This window comes from Zonotrichia albicollis, chromosome 7 (genome assembly GCF_047830755.1).
Source record: "Zonotrichia albicollis isolate bZonAlb1 chromosome 7, bZonAlb1.hap1, whole genome shotgun sequence".
NCBI classification, from domain to species: domain Eukaryota; kingdom Metazoa; phylum Chordata; class Aves; order Passeriformes; family Passerellidae; genus Zonotrichia; species Zonotrichia albicollis.
In genome coordinates this window covers 11,212,369-11,234,633 of record NC_133825.1, presented here as the reverse complement: position 1 = coordinate 11,234,633, position 22,265 = coordinate 11,212,369, and the positions used below count along the sequence as shown (strand labels likewise).

Here is a 22,265-nt window from a genome sequence, read left to right as displayed (position 1 = left end):
CGTGCCTGCAGTGGCCCCACACTGGGATGGAAGGAGCCCCTTGTGGGGCAGTCGGGGCAGAAAGGACTCCCTGGAGCTGCTGCAGCTCCAAACCCAGCCCCAGGCAGGGCCAGGGCTTGGCAGTGGCAGCAGGAGCACCTCAGGCTCCCTGGGGCCGGCAAAGGAGCTGAGAGAGGCTCAGCCCCGGGGCACAGCCCTGGGCCCGGCCCCTTCCCTCTCTGCTCTTCTCTGTGGCTGCACAGAGCACACAGAAGGACACACTGGCATTGAACACGGGAGGAGGATGGACAGCTAAATGATCCTTCCTCCCACTGACAGCGATCCTGTGGGATCACAGAAGGGAGCAGGGCAAGATTTCCAGATTCTTTAAAGCCAGAGATTGTGTTAAGGGACAGGGCTCATGACTGAGCCCTTGCCACATGGACACTGATTATTTTTCAGGAAAGGAACACAGAGAACTTGCCTCCACCATGCCCTAGAGTCTTCATATTGTCATTCACCAGCTTTTCCATATAAGCCATCTTATCGTCCCAGTCTAGAAGAGGGCAAAGACCAGGTCATTTCCATGGTGTGCTGGGATCCCCCACTGCTTACAGTAAATGGGCACTGCAAGGGGGCCATGTAAGGCTATGGGAGCCACATGTGAATGCACAAGCCCAAACTGCACAGGGGCCTGGGGAGCTCTGGGCTGGCTCCTGGTCACTCTCCACCCTCTTTGCAGGCCCTGTGACACATCCCCGGTCAGCCCAGGGCCCATGGGCGCTCTCTCCCGCCCCCAGTGGAAACCCTCCCTAAATACCCTGGGGAAAACCATCCCCAGCGCTTCCCGGGGAGCAGGGAGCGCTGTCCCGGGAAAGGGGAGCCAGGCTGCTGGCTCACCTGCTCCCCGCGCTTGCAGCGGAGCAGCCTGGGCAGCCCTGGCAGGCAGGGCCACGGCCAGGAGGGGCAGGAGGAAGAGGCGCAGAGCAAGGGCCATGGTGCCTTGCCCTCTGCCAGTCCCGCAGCTCTTGCTGCCACCGCTGTCCTGACACCGCTGTCCCAATGTCAGCACCACTGCTGCCACTGCCACTGCTGCTGCCGCAACAGTTGTGCTCAAGCACTGACTGCTCGCTCCTTGTGCTGCTGTGCAACCACGGGGCTCTGGCACCTCTGTGACCTCAGAGCCTGCTGTGACCTCATGGCCAGGGTGGAGTTGTGTGGGCACTGGGATCTGCCTTCTTTGGCAGGGAGCTGCTCTGTCCAAGGGCTGTGACACAGTCCCAGCCCAGCTGATCTCACAGGCTGGGCCATGAAGGGATGGAGAGCAGCCCTGCCAAGAAGGACTTGGGGGTGCTGCAAGATGAGAGGCTGCACATGAGCCAGCCATGTGCATCCAAAGGAGAGTGCCCAGCAGCTTGAAGGAGGTGATTCCACCCCTCTGCTCTGGTGAGACCCCACCTGGAGTACTGTGGAAGAGGTTTTACAGGGACCTCTGTGAGTCATTGAGAAGTTTGATAAGAGGATCCATGTTTAGCCCTGAAAGAATCCCTACCAAGGTTGTTGACATAGAAACCAAGAAAGAAAGAAGGATAAATAAGATAAATCTGGAACTGCCTATTCCAAGAAGCACTTTGCTTGTCTCTCATGACCAGTGAGTAAAGTGCAAACTTAGGAGCTTTGTAAGAATGTAGAACAAGCATGCATGCTAGAATAAAAACAGGGTTTGAAGCCTTCTGGAAACGGAGTGTGTTGCTTTGTACTGTCTCCATCTCTACCACGACAGAGTACTGCATCCAGCTCTGGGCTCCCCACACAGGAAGGCCATGGTCCTGTTGGATCTAGTCCAGAGGAGGGACAAAATGCTCTGAGGGCTGGAGCCCTTCTGCTTTGGAGACAGGCTGGGAGAGCTGGTGGCGTTCAGCCTGGAAGAGAGCAGACTCAAGGGAGACCTGATTGCTGCCTTTCAGTACCTGAAGGGGGCTTGTAAAAGAGATGGGACAGAACTTGTAGTAGAGCCTTTTGTGAGCAGAGCGAGGGGGAATGGTTTTAGTCCAAAAGACGGTCCATTCAGACTGGACAAAAGAAACCCATTCTTTCACTGTAGGGTTTGAAAGCCTGGCACAGGTTGCCCAGAGAGGTGGACATCCATCCCTGCAAACATTCAAGCTCACGCTCTGAGCAACCTGACCTACTTAAAGGTGTCCCTGCTCAGTGCAGGGCATTGGACTAGATGGCCTTTAAATGTCCCTTCCAAGCCAAGCCATTCTGTGTTCCTGGGCACTATCAAAGCAGTGCTGGATTAGTGCTGGGGTGATTATGTGGCACCTGTATTTTGGTAGTTGGGTCCTTTAGCAATTGGCCCTGAGAGCATTCATGGTCTGGGCAGTGAAGTCTGCAAACAACAGACAGTGTGCTCAAGGAGAAACAGGGGAGGAACACTGCTGTAGCTCAGATAAATGCCAGCATTTTGCTGCCCATTCCTAGTTAAGAAATAAAGGAATGTCCTGAAGATCCCTTCATGTGGGTGCATTATTGGCTGTATCAGTACTTGTGTTCTGCAAAACAGGGAATTTGCTACAACTTCTTGCCCCATTTATCACTGAATGAAACTCAAATCCTGCATTGCTCCTTGTCTACTTGCTTCCAAGTCAAGGCAAATTTTGTTCATGATTGAGTGGGACATATTCACCTGTTCACAAGCAAATTCTTCTTGCCATTCACACAGAGGCAAGATTGTTTTGTGGATTTGCTCTAATCGGACAGGAATTAAGGCCTACCTGTCACTAGAACTAAAGCTGATGCATTAGGTTGCAAAGTCTTGAGTAATTTGGCCTGGTGACTGGCATTGTAGAGAGTTGTTCTGGAATTAAATGACACTTGAAGACACGTGTAGTCTACCATATTTCTGGCATACTAGAAGTGAAAAAAAACCTTTGAAACATGATTTTATCCTTTTTTCCTCCTCCTTCTCCTCCCAGGAATTTCAATGTCTGAGGTCCAAGCTCTTCAGCTGCCTCACAAACATTGTTTTAATTCAGACAGGCATCCATGCCTTGAGCCACAAATCATGACTGTGGCTGTGAAGCTTGAAGCAATGTAGGTTTATAGCACTAAAAGTAATAATGCATTCCCAGGTTAAGCCAAGTATTTCCCAAGTAACTCTACCTATCCTCAGGGATGTTTCAAAAAGGATCATTGTAAAAGCTGGGAATCAGGAGAAAGAGTGTCATCAAAATTAAAAAGACAGGTTTCTGAGATCTTTATATTTCTATAAAAAGAGATTCAAAATTGTTCATATATGGAACATTGACTAAGAAGTGAATGACAGATTGCCAAAGTAATTGGGGAAAAAAATACCATAAGTAAAACTATGTTTACATGTAGATAATAAGTAAACCACCTTGCTAAGAAAAAAACCAGACCTGCCAATACTAAAACCAATAAGGCTGTTTCATCTGTCTCAATACAAAAAAAAAAAAAACACTGAAAAGAATCAGAGGTCATTAAGTCAATTAGTATATACAGGAAATTCCAGGGATTGGGAAAAAATGAAGCAAACTGTAGAGTGCAATTCCCAGAGTTAACCTGGAATTTATTGGTGGATTTGTTGCAAAATTTCTGAGAGCAGACTGGAAAAGCATAGGGGCTGGTCGGCCCATGGGTGGGCATTTAGAGCAGTGTAAGGGCTGTTTCTGAGACCAACTGCAGGGAAGAAGAGCAGCAGACAATCACTGGGACAATCTCTTTGCTGGCTGTGGAGTTTTTGTCAGTCAGTTCCCTGTGGCTGGGGGAGCTGTAACGGGGCAGGGAGGGCCAGGGCTGGCAGTGGCTGCTCAGGGATGGCTTTGGCCCGTGTCCCTCCAAGCAGCCACTGCCCAAGCAGCTGCGCTGCCCCCGGGCTCTCCTCCCGGCCTGCTGGGCTTTGTTGGGTGGCACAGCCTGTGCCAAGGGGCAGCAAGGTGCCTGCAGGCCCCAGCTCTGGGGCAAACGGAGAACGTCCTGCTCGCATCCACCATGCTGCCAGCTCAGCAGAGCAGCACAGCACGGGCTGATGCTCCCCATTGCTCCCACAGGTGCAGCCGGCCCCACCACACGTGTTCCTGATTCCCAGGAGGGGTGTGAAAAATGGCAATCACTTGTTTGTAAAATTGTAAAACTTTATTTTTAATAAATTGGTTATAAAAATAGCAATATCATTAGAGTGCTAAAAATTTTGGACAATTTGGATTAGGACAATAGGAGACAATAGAATGATAGAGTTACAGACATCTGGGTACCTATTTTCTGGGCAGCATAAGCCCGAAAAAGGACAGACATTAACAGAGGATTAACCCTTAAAAACAATAACCTGTTGCATATTTGTGCATCTCGTATATGATGCATAACTTCCATTCAAACACAGGATTTTGTCTGGTCCTCGTCAACTTCTCCCTCTTAATCCTAACCGGCTTCCTGAGGGCTGAGCGACGCAGGAAGAAGTTAGTTTCTTCTGATAGGAGAGCAATACATTCTTTTTCTCTGACAAATTGCAGTGTTCTATGGCTGCTATATTAGCAAAAAGCCAATCATAAAATACATATTTCTCAGAGGACCTTGGAATGGTTTGCTGTTGGGGAACACTCTGTTTGCATGGGATAAGGGCAAGTTTGACGTTCTATTGATGCTGGAAAGGATTTGGAAGCACTCAACACAGCCCTGACTGAGAGCTTCCCTGTTGCAGTGCATGTTTTTGATTGTAATGCGGTCCTAGTAGTCAGTTTTATGACACCCCCTTATTTGGTATTGTTATACCACATTTTATTGCCAATGGGTTGTTCCTTCCCCCCCCCGCCCCCCCCCCCCCCCCGTGTTGTTGGCTTTCCCCTACTTGTCCATCTCCCCAAAGTCCTGCCCTTTTGTTCCCTGTTCCTCCTCCCATTCAATGTCAATCCCTCCCCAATCCTGCCCCTTTCTCTAGAAACTTCCCTGTCCATTTGGGATGCTTTGAAACTCTATTGGTTTGTTTAAGTTGTCCTCCTCCCCTCTAATCCCCTATTGGTTTAAACAATGTATTCCCCGCCTTGTGTTCCACCCTCAGTTTCTCCCAACTGGCTAAAGACTGTATCCTCCCCAGGCACCTCCGCAGTTTGGAAATCAGTGTAGGCCTTTAATTCAGTGTATTTCTGTCGCTGACTCTGCGGGGAATAAACATACAGAAGACCTCTCCCTGTTCCTTGTCCCTACCCCCGCGCACTCCACCCGTGCTGTAAAGCAGCCGTGCCCTACAGCCAAACCCCAGAGTTGACAGTTTTCTGGGGGCGGCCCACTCTGGGTGTTGGTGTTGGCAGCTAGTCGGGCTGAGGAAATCGGGCACTGCAGCACTTCCCGAATGGGCTGTTCTGTTGCAATAAAGAAATGGAGCTGTCAGCCCAGTGTCCGGGTGGCAGCAGCAGCAAAGCCCACCCGGCAGCAGCGCTGGCTGAGCTCCATGGCCAGGAGCAGCCGTGGATGCCCATGGTGTGGGCAGGCAGGAGCCAGGCAGGGGCTGCTGTGACCAGCGGCGGGGACCCGAGGGCTGGGGGAGCCCATGATGAGCGTCCCTGGGCTGAGGGCACATTGCCTTCTGGGGGATGACCTGGGCCTGAACCTCATGAGGCACAATGTGATATTTTGGGATCTGTGCTCAGAGGTGAAGGGGTCCCTCATGAGGCACACAGTGATATTTTGGGGTCCCTGCTGAGGGGTGAAGGGATCCCTCATGAGGCACACATGGATATTTTCGGGTCCATACCGAGGGGTGCAGGGATCCCTCAGGAATCACAAAGGAGTATTGACGGCCTCTCCTAAGGTGTGCAGGCACCCCTCATGAGGTGTGCAGCGGGGTTACATTTGAGGGGGTTTTTACTCTTCTCAGCACAGCAAAGGGTCACTTGGCCGAGGTTTTGCAAAGCTGGGAGAAAGCCTCTTGCAAAGCCTTGGGCCTGTCTGCGGGCACAGCGGGCGGGCGGAGCCCATCCCCTGGGGCCAGGCCGGGCCGGGCCAGGCTCGGGCCCCGACAGGGAAGGGCCGTGGCCCTGGGCTCTGATGAGGCTGCTGAGCTCCCCCCTGGCCCTGTGCTATAGCCCAACACATTTACAGCCGGAGCCATGCAAGGAGTCCTGCCAAGAGCAAATTGTTCTAATGTTCTCTCTAGGACAAAAAAGAGCAAACCAACCCGGCTGATAGGTGAGGAAAGAGAATTCAAGTTCACTTAAAGCGCTGCTCAGTTCAGGGTTGCCTTTCGTTTGACTGAGCTGATGCTAAGAACTATTTTCTCACATATGGTGGCGTTTCTCTGCAAACAGGCTTTGATGAGAAATTTCTGACCGCATTTGCCTTTGCTCTTTAAGATAAGTCACGAACATGAGTAGCTTTGTTGAGGAATGGAGAATTGTTTGTAGCTCAGGAGGAACCTTACATTTTAGCACAGGAAGAAGGTAAGGCACAGGTTTAAAGGCTTTCTCCTCCTGGAGTGACACACTTTCAGAGGAGTCTGTGAGGAGAAGTCCCCTCAGCCACTGCCAGGGCTGTGTGCCTCCTCTGCAGGCTCAGTATTCTGGGAGTTCCACGAGCCTCAGCTGCCAGTGAATATTCTTCTGAATATTTCTTGTTGTGCAGTGCAGAGGAAGAATATTTGGTGCTAGATTCCCCTCTGGGCTTTGAGGTAAATCTCAGTAATGCTGGCGATTTTTTTGTCCAGATGAACTTTTTATGGATAGTAAGGAAAAAGGGAAGAAGTATCGTGGAAAATTAATTCCTCAAAATGTGAGCGGCCAAATCGCACTAAAAATGAAATCAGAACTGAATAATTTTTTTATTTTTTTTCCCTTGACAGGTAAGGCAAAACATGCAGTGCTAATAAAGTCTTTAAGAGATGCAACGAGCACCCAACTGTATGAAAATGAAAGAGGTAAAGGATGAGAAAGGGCATGGGAAGAATCTTCAGCCCTTCCTGTTGAAGGTCCAAGAGTATGAAAACGGACTCTGGCTGTTGCCCGTAGGTAACACGGGCTAATTGTAGAGGAGGGCAGGTGCCCAAGCTGTTGGTGGCCCAAGCCCTGCGAGGCTAGCCCAGTTGCAGTCCTAGTTGGACCAGGGCGGCGGGCTCGGGAGGGGTGGAGGTGGGGGGATCTCGGGAGGCTTCCGCTTCAAGGCCTTGCTGGGGGGCCGTGGGGGAGGCACGGAGGGTTGGTGCTCTGCTTTCTTGGGCAACTCCTGCTGCCGAGGCCTCGGGTGAGAGCTGTCAAAGGCGACGGTCTCTGGGCTCTCTGGGGGAGAGGGAGAGGCACGCCTTCTCGGCCGGGATGCTGGAGCGGCGGCAGCGCGACTGTGGAGAGAGGAGGTGGCTGAGGGCCCAGGTGCCAGTGGCACACAGGGAGCCTCCTGCACAGCAGGGCCCAGAGCTGGCAAGGCTCCCCAGCACGGCTGGAGCTGCTGGCACAGCTTGGCCCAGCTGCACAGCTGCCCCTCAAGGCCCCGGCGAGCAGGACACAGCTCTGGGCAGGCTCCGTGGCCAGGAGTGGGCCCCAGAGCACCTCTGCCTTTCAAGGGCAATCTCGTCCCTGCTCTTTCTCCTCCCCACCGTGCTTTGCCTCTGCCCTGTGTCCCCGGGGCTGCTCTGGGCCAGGCAGCCTCAGTGGGAGCCAGCACTGGCTGCAGCCCCAGCGGGCACCCCAGGACAAGGCCCAGCAATTAGGAGGCCAATGAAAGCTCTGAGCAGCAGCAGGACCCTCAGCACAGTTAGTTGGACAACCATGGACTGGCCACAACTCCACAGCAGCATTTCTGTTCCCTGAATGTTCTTGACTATGTGCAGCCTATAAAGAAGCTGGAGGGTAGAGATGGGCCAACACTTACCGTTTCTTTCCCTTCCACAACCGGAACCCAGCATAGCACAGTCCCACGGAAATTGGCACAGTGAACAGTGTCACTACCGTGCCTATCATGCAGGACCTGCGCACGTCCTGGGGGCAGATAATTCTCGGTGTTTTCCGTGGATTCTGGGCGTTTGTGTCTGACATGCCAAGCACTTCTGTGGGAGCAATGAGGAGCGTCAGCCCGTGCTGTGCTGCACTACTGAGCTGGCAGCACGGTGGATGCAGGCAGGACGTTCTTGGTTTCCCCCAGAGCTGGGGCCTGCAGGCACCTTGCCGCCCCTTGGCACAGGCTGTGCCACCCAACAAAGCCCAGCAGGCCGAGAGGAGAGCCCGGGGGCAGCGCAGCTGCTTGGGCAGTGGCTGCTTGGAGGGACATGGGCCAAAGCCATCCCTGAGCAGCCACTGCCAGCCCTGGCCCTCCCTGCCCCGTGACAGCTCCCCCAGCCCCAGGGCACAGAGTCAGGCCCTGTCAGGAGCCAGTGCATCCCCTGCCCAGTCGGGAGCCAAGGTGAATTTATTACATCAGTTCTTGATTTAATAACACCTAGACTAATTTTTTAAAAAGAGATTAGTTGCCCCTCACCTTTCCACAAACTGAAATGAAGTTGACTGGCCTGTAGCTCTGTGTGCCCCCTTCCTGATTTCTGTTGATGGGAGTGATGCTTTCCTCAAAACATCAGGCAGTTCTCTCAATTGCCACGATTATTTAATTAGTGTGAGTGGCCTCATAAGGATATCAGTCAGCTCTCTCTGGTTCATGAGTGCATCCCATCATGGCCCATGAACATAGGTATCACCAGTTTGCTTAGGTATTCCCTGGCCTGATCATCTTCCACCAAGGGTGTATCCTCCTTGTCCCAGACCTTGCACCAGGGGAAGGTCTTTGGGGTCTGGGATTCCTGAGGTCTGTCTTACTAATAAATACTAAGGCAGATGATTTCAGTATCTCAGCCTTTTCCACATCCTGTGTTCCCTGCCTCATTCAACAGTGGGCTCACGTTTATTTCAGCCATCCTTTTGTCACCTATGTATTTAAAGAAGTCTGTCATGTAGACTTTGATATCACTTGCTAGTGACTCTATTTTCAATTCCAATTGGACTTTGGCTTTCCTAACCCCATCCCTGCATGCTTGGATGGTGTCTGCATTCCTCTCCAGTTACTTGGTTCCATTTCCACCTTCTGTATACTTCTCTGTGTTGAGTTTTGCCAGTAGCTCCTTGTTCATCCATGCAAGCCTCCAGGAATTTTTGTCCGACTTTCCACTCATTGTGATGAACCAGACTTGAGCTTGGAAGTGACTGTGAATACTAACAAACTTGTTTGGGCCTCCAGTCTGTCCAGGGCCTCTTTCCATAGAGCTCTAACAGGCAGATCTTTGAAGAGGACAGAGTCTTCTCCTGAAGTTCAGATTGTGAGCTTCCTTTTTGCTCTTCTTCTTCCAGCCTTTCTGGATTCCTCTGCCCTTCAGAACTACCTCCCAAGGGACTCTGTCAACCAACCATTCACCTAACAGGCCAAATCCTGCCCTCTGGAAGTCCAAGATGACAGTAAACACTGTAAACATCCATTTTATGATTGATATGCTCAAGACAGCCTCCAACCACCCACCAGTCCTTCTCTATTCTCAAAGAGAAAGTCACAAAGGAGATAGGGCTCCCTGCCCAGCTGGCTCCCTCACCAGTTGTGTCAGCTCAGCAAGTTCTCTTCAAAAGTCTCCAGGAACCTCCTAGACCATTTCCTCTCTGCTGTGTTACATTTCCAGCACACATCTGGTAAAGGGGAAGCCCCCCATAAGAACAAGGACTAGTCATTGTGACACTTCTCCCAGCTGTTTATGTATTCAATCTGCCTCTGCATCCTGGCTGGGTGGTCTGTAACAGACTCCCAGCACAATATCTGCCTTGTTGGCGTTCCCCGTTCTCTCAGCCACAAACACTCAACAATAACTGGCACCATCATCAAGCTCCAGGCTACCTCAACACCTCTCCCTTCACTCCAACCCTTTCTGAAATGAACATTCTAGTAAGAATTGCAGTAAAGAGACACATTCGTTACAACCAAATGAGAATTTAGTTTTGCATAGGATTCTTCCTTAATTAATTAATTTAAAAAAATACTTCAAACTCAACATGTTTATTTTAAACGTATAACCTGTTTTTTAATGCATTTCTGTGGTTTATGCATGACAGTTAGCCTAATGAATATTAGTTTTATGAAAGAATATTTATGTCAATGGCATGAGGAAAAAGGGGGATTCTAATGAAGTTTAAGTTTGTTTTTTATACATACATTTAGGAAAGTTCACATCAAGGAGTTTTATTTTTTTATGTAAAACTGCCTGCCACAGAGCCAACACATTACACATGAGATCAAAACCTACCACAAAACCCCATTGTTTCCTGGAAATTCATCAAATTTGACATGCAAATGCTACTTTTCAGTGCTGAAAACCACGTCTCAACTAGGACATCACAAATTTTGATATAATATGAATCAAACAGAAACACTGAATTAGGAAAAAAGATGGGAATTCTTACCTACAATAGTAAATTTAAATACTTTAGATGGCAGAGGCCTTCCTGCATAAGTGTCTGCATTACTTTCATTCAACACTACTTGCAGTTTCAAGGAGTAGTTACCAAGTTTCTGAAGATTTTCTAAACAGATATAAAAGTACAATTAGAAAGAAAAAAAAAAACAAACAAATAAACGGAAGATATTGAATATGCAACTTACCCATTTTTTTAAACCAGTATGGCCACTTGCCTCCATGCTGACTGATATGGGAAATTATTTCTTTATTCTCAGTAGGTGCTGCAAAACAAACACTTAGCTCATGTATTTAAATTTTACACCATAATTCTTAACTTTTTCAAGCATTAGTATCACTTATTATTTAGTATTACTATCACTTCTGGATCTCTAACTAACATCAATTCAGCTTTACAACTAAACACAATGATCACAGCTAAACAAATGAGTTCCCTGTCTAATCCCATTTTAATTAAAACTTGCTAGCCTCAGGCACATTGCACTGAAAGAAGCAGGTTTGTAAAGTTGCATTTCGTTAGCTCTTTGGTAGTACATTCCCTGTAACTGTGAGCACTCTGCACTCCATGCTGGCAATGGATCAAACTGACAAATGACTGTAGCAAAATTGCTTCAATGGGAGCAATGATAAAAATGTGCAGTTGACAGAAAATATTACTGGAAAAAAACCCTCCTGTTTTGCTCCAAATTGTTTTATCTTTATAAACCTCTGTAGAATTAAAACATATACAAAAATATAACACACTGAAACTCTGAGGCAGTTCTAGTGACTGGTTCTATAACCTAAGATAAACACAGAAGTAAGATTTATTGTTGGAAGTGTCAAGAGGTAGTAATACTTTTTATTTTCCAACAAAACACACTTCAGAATATAGAATGTGACTGCAATAAGACTACACTGAACAAAAAGAAATGCAGTAGAAATACAAATTGTTTTATAGCTAAGCAAAACTGTTTCATTACCCTGTCTTTGCACCAAATGGCATACGTAAGATAAATTAAGAGCTGTCAACAAGATTTTATCATTCTCTTACCCTAATTCAAACCCTAATTTTGAACTGAAGCTTGTATAATAAGACTCCCCAGTAAGAGATTAGGTTTCTCATAGCTCAGGTCTCTTGGTAGCCCATACTACAGTTCACCAAGTATTCCACTCCTCAAAAGAGAAGAGAAACTTTTTGTACATTATATTTGCTCTTGGACTTTGTATGGGTGTAACCACATTTCTCTCATTTATACAATTAAGGGTTTGAGTTTTGCTAGGTGTGCTATGCCCAAATCATCACTTATGGGATTTATTTATTGTTCTGATGAAGAAGATGAGGATTACACTACTGATTCTTCAACTGAGTAGAGAAAAACACAAGAAGTAGTAGAAACAGTTAGAAGTACAAATTTCCATCAATGAATGAGTCAGGAGACATGAAAGGTCTGAAGGCAGACTTTTCAGTGATCCTAGGAACGACCCTGACAAAACAGAACAACATAAACACCAGGTCTCTCTCAAGTCCATACTTCCTGACATCATGATGCCCTATCTTATTAAATTTACAAAACACTGGTGTGTCACACATGCTGATAGGAGACAATTTGATAATCTAGATTAAATGAACAGCTTTTGTTCAATTCCAACCTCTTTATGCCCCAGCACACTATGCTGGACAATGGTCATGCACAGCAGCCGGCTCCCATGAACTAAGTGCCATTAAAATACCACGTGTAGCCTCATGACATATACACTAAACTGAGCTAAGATACTTCTTTTGGTTTCCTTGACATGTACCACTACAATAACCTCAGCACTCATAAAGCTATTTTTACAACTCCTAACAGATAAAGGATTTGGATTTTCTTATGGTGTATGGAAAGAAAGAAGATTTTAGGTTTCTACAAGTTAAATACATTTGACATGTGCAGAATTGGAGTTTTCAGAGAATTTAGTGTTTTAAACAAAACAAAATTTGAGTGATTTCATTTGCATTGGACAGAACACAATTCTTAATAATGCAATGTGAGAGCATCAGGTGAAATACCCACCAAATGGAAACCACAAACGAATAAATTAAAAAAACCCTTGATTTTTTAAAAATTCTGAAGCAAATTTATGTTAGATACTAAACAAGTCTGATCCCCACTTTTATGTATCTCATAAATTGCTACATTACCTACAGAAACATTATCCATTTTACCCATGTTCTTATGCAGGTTAAGTAGAACAGGTTGGAATTGTTAGGCCCTCCTTACTTGTGACAGAAGATGTAAACAAAATACAGCATTTAAGACAATACATGGTATTGAGGCAGTTGTCATTTCATGCAAAGTGGCTTTGAAATGCAACATGAATTGATGGAATATTGTCTAACTACGACATCCATTTATCAAATTCAAATATGTATTTTAAATATATACATATATTATACAATTGAATACCTTATTATCCATTATGCACTTTAAAAATAATAAAGATACAATTAAATATAATGAAATACTCACAATGCAAAATAACTTTGAGTTCAACAAGAAGTTTCTTTGAACCTCCGTGGCTTGTACCTGGAAGTTTTTGCATTGCTTCTCCTTTTTTATTTAAAATTTCTATTCTTAATGCTCCTGAATTTAAAATGAAAGATGACAGACATTTAAAATATGTTGTAAATTAAAAGTGATCAGAGATTTCTGTATGCTTATCTTTTTAACAAGGGCGCACAATATATTTTTTAATTGGCATTTAATGCTTTCGTATTTGGAAGAAAAAAATATACCTATTGGTGTACCAGCAAATCTTGTTTCATTTGGTAATAACTCATCTCCTTCAGGCCATGTTACTGATAATTTATCAGGAAGTCTAATAGAAAAAAAAAAAAGGGTGAACATTTTTGCAGTAAGTTAAAATAATAAAGAGCAATTTACCTTTAGTTAAATACACATGAAACTATTTTTGTGGTAGGGAAAAAAAATCCAAATCCCAACCTATTTCTTCTTGTTTTTTTTTTTTTTTTGGTTTCTACTGAAACAGTTGACTGCTATTCCATTTGGGAATAAAACTGAACTTTCTTTGATTCCTGATTAAATACAAGAACTATAATTAGGGACTCCACAATTATGTAATTGTTACTTAGTGCTTACCTTGCCATTTCATCCTCTATGTATTTTTTCACAACTTTGTCAGACACTGTTCTGTCAAGTTTTGAGATTGGAATAATTTTCGTTTCAGCATACAATGCCTGTGGTTCCTGAAATAAAAATTCAGTGCAGTTATAAGTGGCCAGACTTTATAATACATCAGATGAGAAAGACCTCCCAATCAAGAGACTAAACAAGTCAACAAAGACATAATGCAATATGCTAACAAATACTACCTGGTGAAACTACAAGACACTGTTTTAAAATTTGCTGAAACCACAAGGGTTACAAATGGATGCACAATATACTATTGATGTTAACTGTGATACTTTATTCCATACACAAATCTTTATAAATCAGACTGTTCATAATAAATAATAATTTTAATATATTCACATTAAAGCTCAAGTTGAGTATTTCTAGACTGCTGATTGTAAAAAATTACATTAAAGGTATTTACTGTTATTTAAAGTAATTTAATCAGGTCAGATTAAAGATTTAATATCTTTATGCTTAAACATATCTTTATGTTTAAAGATTTAATATCCACACTAGCTGTGTGAATCCTTTCTGTGTTTCTTCTTACCAAAGCAATTTGAACCTTTCCCCCAGTGGCAAATATATCCCCATCATGGTCCCCATACAAGTAAAATTTCTCAATGCTTCCATAGAATATTGGATGAGTCTTAGTAGTTTTCACCTATAAGCAGAAGACACCAATTAATTCATTACTCCTGCATCAAATGCACAGTATCTGCCTTTCATAGGGTTTAACTAACTTACCAGCTGTCCAGTTTTGTATATTTTTCCATCCCACTCTATTGCAGCATACATTGTCCAAGGGCTCTGCATTCTTTTGGATAATACATCAGTACGTACAGTTATTCCTTTGAAGACTGTGAATTTTATCTGTTTGTCATATTTTTCATGACAGTCTTTGAGCCACAGAGCAAATTCTCTGTCAATTTTCATTCGCTGCTCCTATAAAGAGATTACAAAATAAGTACATATTAACAATGTACTATAAAATCTGAATCTGACCACATCAGAAGCCTGAACAGTTGTAAGAGTACAGAGATACTGTACTCAAAAGAAAAGCCAAAAAGTCACACACACACAAAAAGAACAAACAGAAAAGAAGAAGAAATATAGGAACAGAAGCAAAGAAAAAAAAAGGATTCTTCAGTCTGACAACTTTTAAAAAGTTGAGGAAAAGTACACTTCAAGTCAAAAAAAAAGTGCTTCCCTGAGCTAGGAAGAGGGTCTTTCCACAAAAATGACATATAACAACTAAATAAAGTAATTGTTCAAGAAAATAAAAGGAAAAATACTGAGTCTTAAGTTTTCAGATTTAAAGATTCAGCTTTACTGCTCACTAAACCAGAGACATGAACAAATAACCAGTAAGCAAAGGTTTCTGTATTACATGCACTGAACTTCACCAAGAAGAAACACTTAACAGAATGCAGTAATTACCTGTCCATTGAAGATTCTCGTGAACAGAGTATTCTTATCCTTTAGTTTCAGCTCCAGATCCATGAAAGTGAGTTTGTTTGTGCTGACCTGGAACTTATCATTGGTAAACAATGCACCAGAAATTCTGTTGTAGCATTCAATTGGTGCCAATCCTCTCTTCTTTGGAGGAGCGCACCAGTCAAAACTTAAAAGGAGAAAGTCATTACAATCCTTTTTCATAAAGAGAGGTTTACATTATAGAAAGAGACTGTACAAACACATCACCACTTACTCTTCCACAGTTGTGTACGGTATTAATCTTCCATTCCAAAAACATTCAAAAATAGGCCTTTTTCCTCTGGCACCTTTTTCTACTAAAAACCAGTCATCGTCATCATCATCATTTAATCCTTGTTTAAAAAAGAAAAAAAAAGAAAGATAGTCTCCTGAATATATTTCCTTAAAAAATTAATGTAATATCAAAACCCACAGCAATTTTAATGAAGTACTATTGTTATTATATTCAGCACAGTAGCAATGCACATTATATCAAGCTCATTACATACAATATTACATTTTTTTCCTGTTTTAGAAATAGCAAGCAGAAAAACTAAGAAAAATTTGAAATGGAAGTTAAATATTACCAAATTCGAAATTTTAAAATTTTGAGTGTTACTTTTTCCTTCGTTTCAACTGATGTTCTTCTAGTATCATGAAATCTCATCCCAATTAACTCAAGATTTGTTTTGTAAAAAAAACAAAAAAAAAGTACAAGGAATTTTAAAACCCCTTGCATTTGAAAACTCACAACTGAGTAAAAGAAATTTTAAACTAAAGACTTCAGACTATATGTTGTCCTTTGCAGTATTTCGATACTATAATCTCTTGAAATCTCTTGAATCTGTATCTCTTGAAATCTCTTGAATCAACTGCTCATATTTTATTACTTTGTTGGAGCAAAGATGCAATCAAGCAAGTGCAAAGTTTCAACTGGAGTACATTCCATTAGAGTTTATAATTTGGGATCAGATGGTGGTACGCCAAAGATCAAGTTTACAGGAATGAGTTACCACAACAGAAAATTCACAACATCTGTTCATCCAAAAGAATGTGAACTTTTCTGTTCTGTCACAACCTAAATCAGGTAATATTTACACTTCAACCTAAAGTTGTTCTGGTTTTTATTTCATTAAAATATTTAGAGTAGTAGGACTGACAATTAGCAAAGCATTTCACTTACTTGATGGAAAACATGGATCATCAGGGTATGTTTCTTTATCATAAAGGAAGGGATGGTATCGGATGATGCCTTCAACTATACCTTCTTCTTCAACATGTGCCTTGAACTCAAAACTATCTGCTGCAGTATTTATATACAATGTCTGCATGTCATCTTTGATCTCCCTCAGATTGACAATCTTTGGTACTTTTCCCTTTTCAAACATTGAAATCTGGAAAAAAGGAAAATAAGTTGATTTTCCTTAGAGGAAAAGACTTACAGTAATAACCACTTTGACAACTGACTGTTAGCAAAGGAGTTAGTTCCTACACAGCAATGCTAAACAGAATGACCTCAAAAAATTAAACTACATACACATCTTGAATGCTGTATTTTAAAAGGCATGATTACAGAGAAACAGGCACAATATAAATAAGTTGGCATCAAAGAGGACTTTTGACTAACATGTATAAAATCTCTTACCTCAATATCGATGTTGTTGAAAGGGCTTACTTCTTTTGTTGCAGCATTAGCTTCATTTCCTTTTGGTCCATGGATATAATAGTGATAGATATGACTGAAACACATTTCAGAGAAAAACCAAACCAGCAAGTGAAATTTAAAAATTGCACATTATAATTTAAAAAAATCTAAATAAGCTTTTATTTTTATTAAAATATAACTGGTTTGTTGCACTGTTATAAATCAACTCCTTGACAACATATATCTGGTAATAAAGGTTTACTAAAGGAAGTGACTCCTTTTCATTCTTCTCATCTCTGTCATGCACAATCACACTAGGACCAATTTTTGGGTAAAATAACTGGAAACAAATTTGAAAAAAAATGATTAAGTAAAAAAAAAAAAAAATTGTTACATGGCTACAGATCCTTTACATCAAAGGGTCAACTAAAAAAAAACTACTGTAAATTGTTCTGCAGTCTGGAAATCAGAATTAGAGTCACAAATCTTTCCACACTTTGTCTCTGCTATCAGTTTTGTATCAATCATCTAACAGTAACAGAAATATGTAACAAACAATCACTATCCTTACATTATTTACATAAATTTGAATATAGGTAGGAGTCATGGACGTGATCTGCATAATAGAAATAGTTTTTCAGTTGTAAACATTGCTTTCTAATTGGCATTTTTCCTCATTTAACAAATTTCAAAAAATATATGTGGTCAAATAGATAAAATAATTTCATAGAGAAATGCAATTTGAGAAAACTGAGGAACTCAACTCCATTTACTTCAACTTTTCAGCTAGCTAATTCTTCCAACTTCAAAGACTGAATCCTTAAAGCTCTGGGGGATGGTCGGGAGAAAAATGAGATTGTACTAGTCAAGGGGACTGAATGCATGACTAAAGACAAATGCACCTGCAAGTTTACAGCTGCTTGCCTTTGACCTCCACTGCACTAAATGTTCCCCAAAGAGAAATCTTGGTTCCCAGAAAAAGACTCCTCCTGATCTCATTGCTCAGGATTTTATAGTATGTCCAAATTGCTTAGTATTTTGTGTGCATTTCTTCCAGACTTCAAAAGGCAGTCTCCTGGCCTTAAGACATTGTTATTTTAGGGGTTCATCTCCACTTCAAAGCATCCAAAATAATGAGGGCTTGTGCTGCAGCGCATGAAAGTGGAATGAAACTGGTACCCTGTATGTGTGGCAAAAGGCATGGCAGAAGGAAATGGTGAACTGTTCGGGGGGGGAAAGGGCCATTGCAGCTGAAACAGTGACACGGGACTGTGCAGCACTGGAAGGCTAAGTGAGCGGTTTTACTGTAACAGCTACAGGGCATATATCTGAATAATTGCACCTGGGTTCCATCTCAAACAGAGGCAGCTCTTTCACTTCAAGAGATGGTTGGAAAGAACTAACACACAGCAAAGTGTGAGTGTTCACTGGATGAGCACCTGGAAGCTAATGAGGGATCTAAATTACCCTCTGCAAGTAGATGTACCCTATATTTTCATGAGGTTAAAAATGGCTTCAGTAACAAGTTTTTATGTGCAACACTGAATGATATTTCACATAGTAAGATATTACCTAATTCTTATATTAATCCTCTTTTTAAGTACATCTATTATTATCAGATTATAGGTATCACAAAAATAAAATCATAGTTTGAAAACAAAGTTGTGTAGTTTGCCAGATTTCAAAACTGGTCTAGGCCTTTGTATTTCAGTTTACATTCACAGATGGATCCATCATCATAACAGGTAAGCCCAAACTATTCACTGGTATCTCCAGGCTCTGCAGGCCCACAGATGACATTACAGTACAGAGCAGATAGTGTCATATATCCTTCTCCCTCTTAAACTGGATGAAGAGCAGTACCTTCTTTTGTTGTTGTTTAAAAAGTCAACCAACCAAAAGATCCCCTAAAAGTGTAAATTAGGAGCAAGGCTGTGAGCAAGGTTAGGAGCACGGCTGTGAGCAAAGTAACTGATGAAGTTCTTAGTAACTAGATAAACAATTTCTTACATTAGTAATACACCATTAAATTAATAGGCTACTAAAAATTACAGTGGATATGTATGTAAAAATTACAGTGGATTATGTATTAATCATCAAGTCACATCTTTGGTTGGGGGTGCCCCATTCAGTTGTGTTCATTACTGTAAAATTGGTTAGATAGGGAGGCTAATTGAAGTATTAATGGCCTTAAAAAGAATAAGGCCAATGTCAAAGCACAAAAAAGAAGCATTTCATAATTACTTGACTTTGTTAGTAGCCCACTTTTAAATGAAATCTTTTAAATCACCAACTTACGCCAGCTGCCTTGTCCAAAGATGAAAGTAGTTTTTCAAGTACTGCATGTGATCTGGTTGTACACCTGTAATGACAACTGCTGTGAAACTCTCTTTATCCCTTTCTTCTAATATTAGATTATGAAGAAATCTTTCATCATCACTTGTGATGTGAGTAGAATCAGATGGCTACAAAAAAAGTAAAATAATAAGAGCAGGGATGTAAACTGAATTTCCAAATGCCCATCAACTTGAAAGGGATTAAAAAACATAAGAGAAAAGTAATACAGAACACATGATGCTAAGTATCACAAAGGATTAAAGCTTAAAATAAAGGTTTCCAAATTAAAGTCAACAAGCTGAGAATGTGACATCACTAATCCAGTTCATTTTCAACTCACTTTCATCACAGCACCTAAAGTGTGCCGTCTAAAAATGCATTTAATCACACTGAATGTAGTAGCACTGTGTAATATCCATGTTCTCATCCATCGATTGGAAGCATTAAGTGGGCAAGACATTAAGGCCTCTTTAAGAAAACAAAGCCAAAAAAAGTTATTGGCTTTTAAAGGGATAGGCTACTTTCTACAGCAGAAACTCAAGAAGAAGAAACAGTTTTGTTGTAAAAGAAAAAAAGGTGAATCCTCAATTCCAGATGAAATGTCAAGTAGCCTAACAGAAAGAGAGATTCCTCATTCCAGAAACTACTGACTGTCTTTTCCTGAATGGATGCACTTTGCTCTTTTGACAGTTTTCTAAAGTGCAGGAAGACACAGTGGTTGATGTCATGCTTCACACTGGACCAGTGAGTAATCACTTACATTTGGTACATCCAGAAAAAAACCTCTATTTTTAAAACAAAGATTAAGATCTTTCTAGTGAATGCAAACAATTGCTACAACTGGGAAGATATGTTGTAGTCAATGCAGCTACATGCCTTATTTTGCAGGAAAGCAGACAAACCCCACATCACTAAGGCATGAAAGGAGACATGTCCTACCCAATCAGTTAGGTGAAATAGTTAAGGGTGTTCTATCAAGACTTACTTTCCCCAGGAATCAAAGAGCTCTCCTTAGCTAAAAGGATAATTAAACAATTTTTGAGACTTTTCGTCAAAGAAGACTACATCTCTTTTTCCTGCCCACAGCATAGCCTGGTCTATTCTATGCTAGTGATGGGATTGGCAATAATAAAGAAAAGCCAGAGCTGCTTGGTCCTCATCCCCATGTGATCTGACAAACCTAGAAGCTGCACACTTATGCTGAACAAGTGCCACTTTGTACATCATGGAAGAAATTTACCAAATTTCTTGACCAAAAGAGCCTCCAAAATATCACTGCCAAATTATCTGGCTGCCTTCCCACTACAGATTACAAACTACCATGGCACCTTCCCCTACATTCCTAGCATCTATCTCAGCTAGAAAATAACTATTTACTTCTTTGCAATATTCAACGGTCCAGAGAAATGACTGCAGTGAAGAGAGGTGACTATTACCCATCAAGGAAAGATGACCAGCAGGGATACCATTAATATCACTTCTCTTCAGTGTTATGGCCTTGTTCTAAAGTTTTTTGTTTCACATTAATTACACCTTAATTTCTTTGCAAAAATAACTTCCTTCACCAACTGAATGGCTCAAAGGCTCAATTATTCTTCTCACACTAGTAATCCATTTACAATTTCTACTTCTGCCACAGTATTCTCTTGCTGATGTATGTGCAGTGCAGACCATTTTTCAAGTGTTTAGCGAGATGCATTCACACATTTTATTTCACACCAATATAATGAACTGGCCTAGGTATTTCAATGATTTGCAAAAAAATTCCTAAACCTGGGTTTTAGGAATCTTTTAGGGAAACCTCTATTATCTTCATACCTCACCTCTATTACTTTTCACATCATCTCCTCCCTGTTGGATAGTTACAAGTTATCTTTTTAACTCTAAATAGAATTTTACTTGCATTTTAACACTGTCAATTTAACTTTGATTTTATATTATTACCACAACATTTCAAACAGTTGATTGCACCAGCTTCTTGAACTCTTTAGTAGTACCTATGCATCTCATTCAGCTACTTTCTTCCAACTTATGTGTGCCTTAGTTTGTCTTCTACTTTGTATCATCCAACCTTGCTCTTTAGTATCAAGCAGGGAGGGAAAGCATTTGTACCCTTTACAATAAAGCAGATTTTGTAAGCTTTTATTTTCAGTTTCTATTTTTTGAGTCTGATATTGTAGAGAGAATAAAACCAAAACTGGCAATTCATTTTTTGTTGCAACTCACTGACCCAGAACTGGCACGACAATAACCTTATTTACCTACTGTTCCTTTCTCATCCATATGAAACACCAAGAACACTGACATAACCCACATGATATGGGCTCAAGGTCTGACTACCCTGTCATACACACCACTCATTTTTCCTCCCATCTGCACCCTTAGCTACATCTTGGCCTCTCCCTCCTTGCCCAAAAATGTCCAAAAATCAGTTATTTTCAATCTTCCTCCTTATCTTACAGCTTTTTTACTTAGGCTCTTTTTCTTCATGAAAAGCATCAGGACTGTTGAGTTTAGCTTTCAGCTAAACAGTTCATTTATTTTACAACATGTATGAATATTTATAAAATCAATTGGTTTTGTTGGTCTGCCTGGACTTCTGTCCAGTATACAGGTCAGTCATACGTATTTCTAAACAAGTACAATTTGGTTCCCTAATTTATTCCTTACTACTTCAGAGAAAATTCATTTTAGTTTCATACGCAACAAAAAAAAAATGTTGTGCTTAGAAAAGCATTTTAAAGTATTTTTCTTAACCTGACATGCAAAACTGTAAAGCATTTCTGTCATTTAACCTTAACTGAAAAGAGGAAAAAGCATCACATAAAAAAAAGGCATAAATTGTCTTTAGTGTCTTCAAGTTCTTGGTTACTTCCTTTTACACTACAGGGTGCAAATGATTCACTAAGGTGAAGATATCTCCAGATAAGTATTACAGGAATATTACACAGTTAAATCACATTAACCTGGGAAAGGCTTTCATTTATAAATGTGAGAATCTTAAGGCTATTTACCTTTCTGTTTCGAATGAATCCAGTATATATTGCTTCTTTGTTTTTCTCCTTCTTTTCAAAATCCTCTTTAGAAAGGACAAGTTCATGAACATCCTGAGATGCTGCAGGTTTGCTTATCATCTGATTTTATTAAAGAAACAGCATTTAAAAATCAAAATAAGACTTAAAATTAGCATCATAGAATACTTAAATGCTGTGATTAAAAGTTAGGA

The 22,265-nt window shown here is 41.8% G+C and overlaps 1 protein-coding gene across 3 annotated transcripts in view; it reads right to left on the bottom strand.

Moving 5' to 3' along the window:
- Nucleotides 1–422: 422 nt before the first annotated feature.
- Nucleotides 423–22,265, bottom strand: part of LOC141729621 (structural maintenance of chromosomes flexible hinge domain-containing protein 1-like) — a 38,595-nt gene continuing 16,752 nt past the window's right edge. Inside the window, exons 7-21 of one of the 3 annotated variants that reach the window (XM_074544328.1) lie at nucleotides 22,054–22,173; nucleotides 19,001–19,167; nucleotides 16,703–16,796; nucleotides 16,241–16,451; nucleotides 15,293–15,410; nucleotides 15,022–15,205; nucleotides 14,329–14,526; nucleotides 14,132–14,245; nucleotides 13,549–13,655; nucleotides 13,185–13,267; nucleotides 12,919–13,032; nucleotides 10,612–10,689; nucleotides 10,413–10,532; nucleotides 7,855–8,029; nucleotides 6,897–7,324 (exon numbers count right to left, since the gene is read on the bottom strand). In XM_074544328.1, the coding sequence (XP_074400429.1) occupies nucleotides 7,081–7,324; nucleotides 7,855–8,029; nucleotides 10,413–10,532; nucleotides 10,612–10,689; nucleotides 12,919–13,032; nucleotides 13,185–13,267; nucleotides 13,549–13,655; nucleotides 14,132–14,245; nucleotides 14,329–14,526; nucleotides 15,022–15,205; nucleotides 15,293–15,410; nucleotides 16,241–16,451; nucleotides 16,703–16,796; nucleotides 19,001–19,167; nucleotides 22,054–22,173 (2,127 nt within the window). In that variant the 3' untranslated portion in view covers nucleotides 6,897–7,080. Of the gene's footprint in view, nucleotides 536–6,896; nucleotides 7,325–7,854; nucleotides 8,030–10,412; nucleotides 10,533–10,611; nucleotides 10,690–12,918; nucleotides 13,033–13,184; nucleotides 13,268–13,548; nucleotides 13,656–14,131; nucleotides 14,246–14,328; nucleotides 14,527–15,021; nucleotides 15,206–15,292; nucleotides 15,411–16,240; nucleotides 16,452–16,702; nucleotides 16,797–19,000; nucleotides 19,168–22,053; nucleotides 22,174–22,265 lie in introns of those variants that run through there. The other 2 variants (XM_074544330.1, XM_074544329.1) reach the window with 2 other exon arrangements.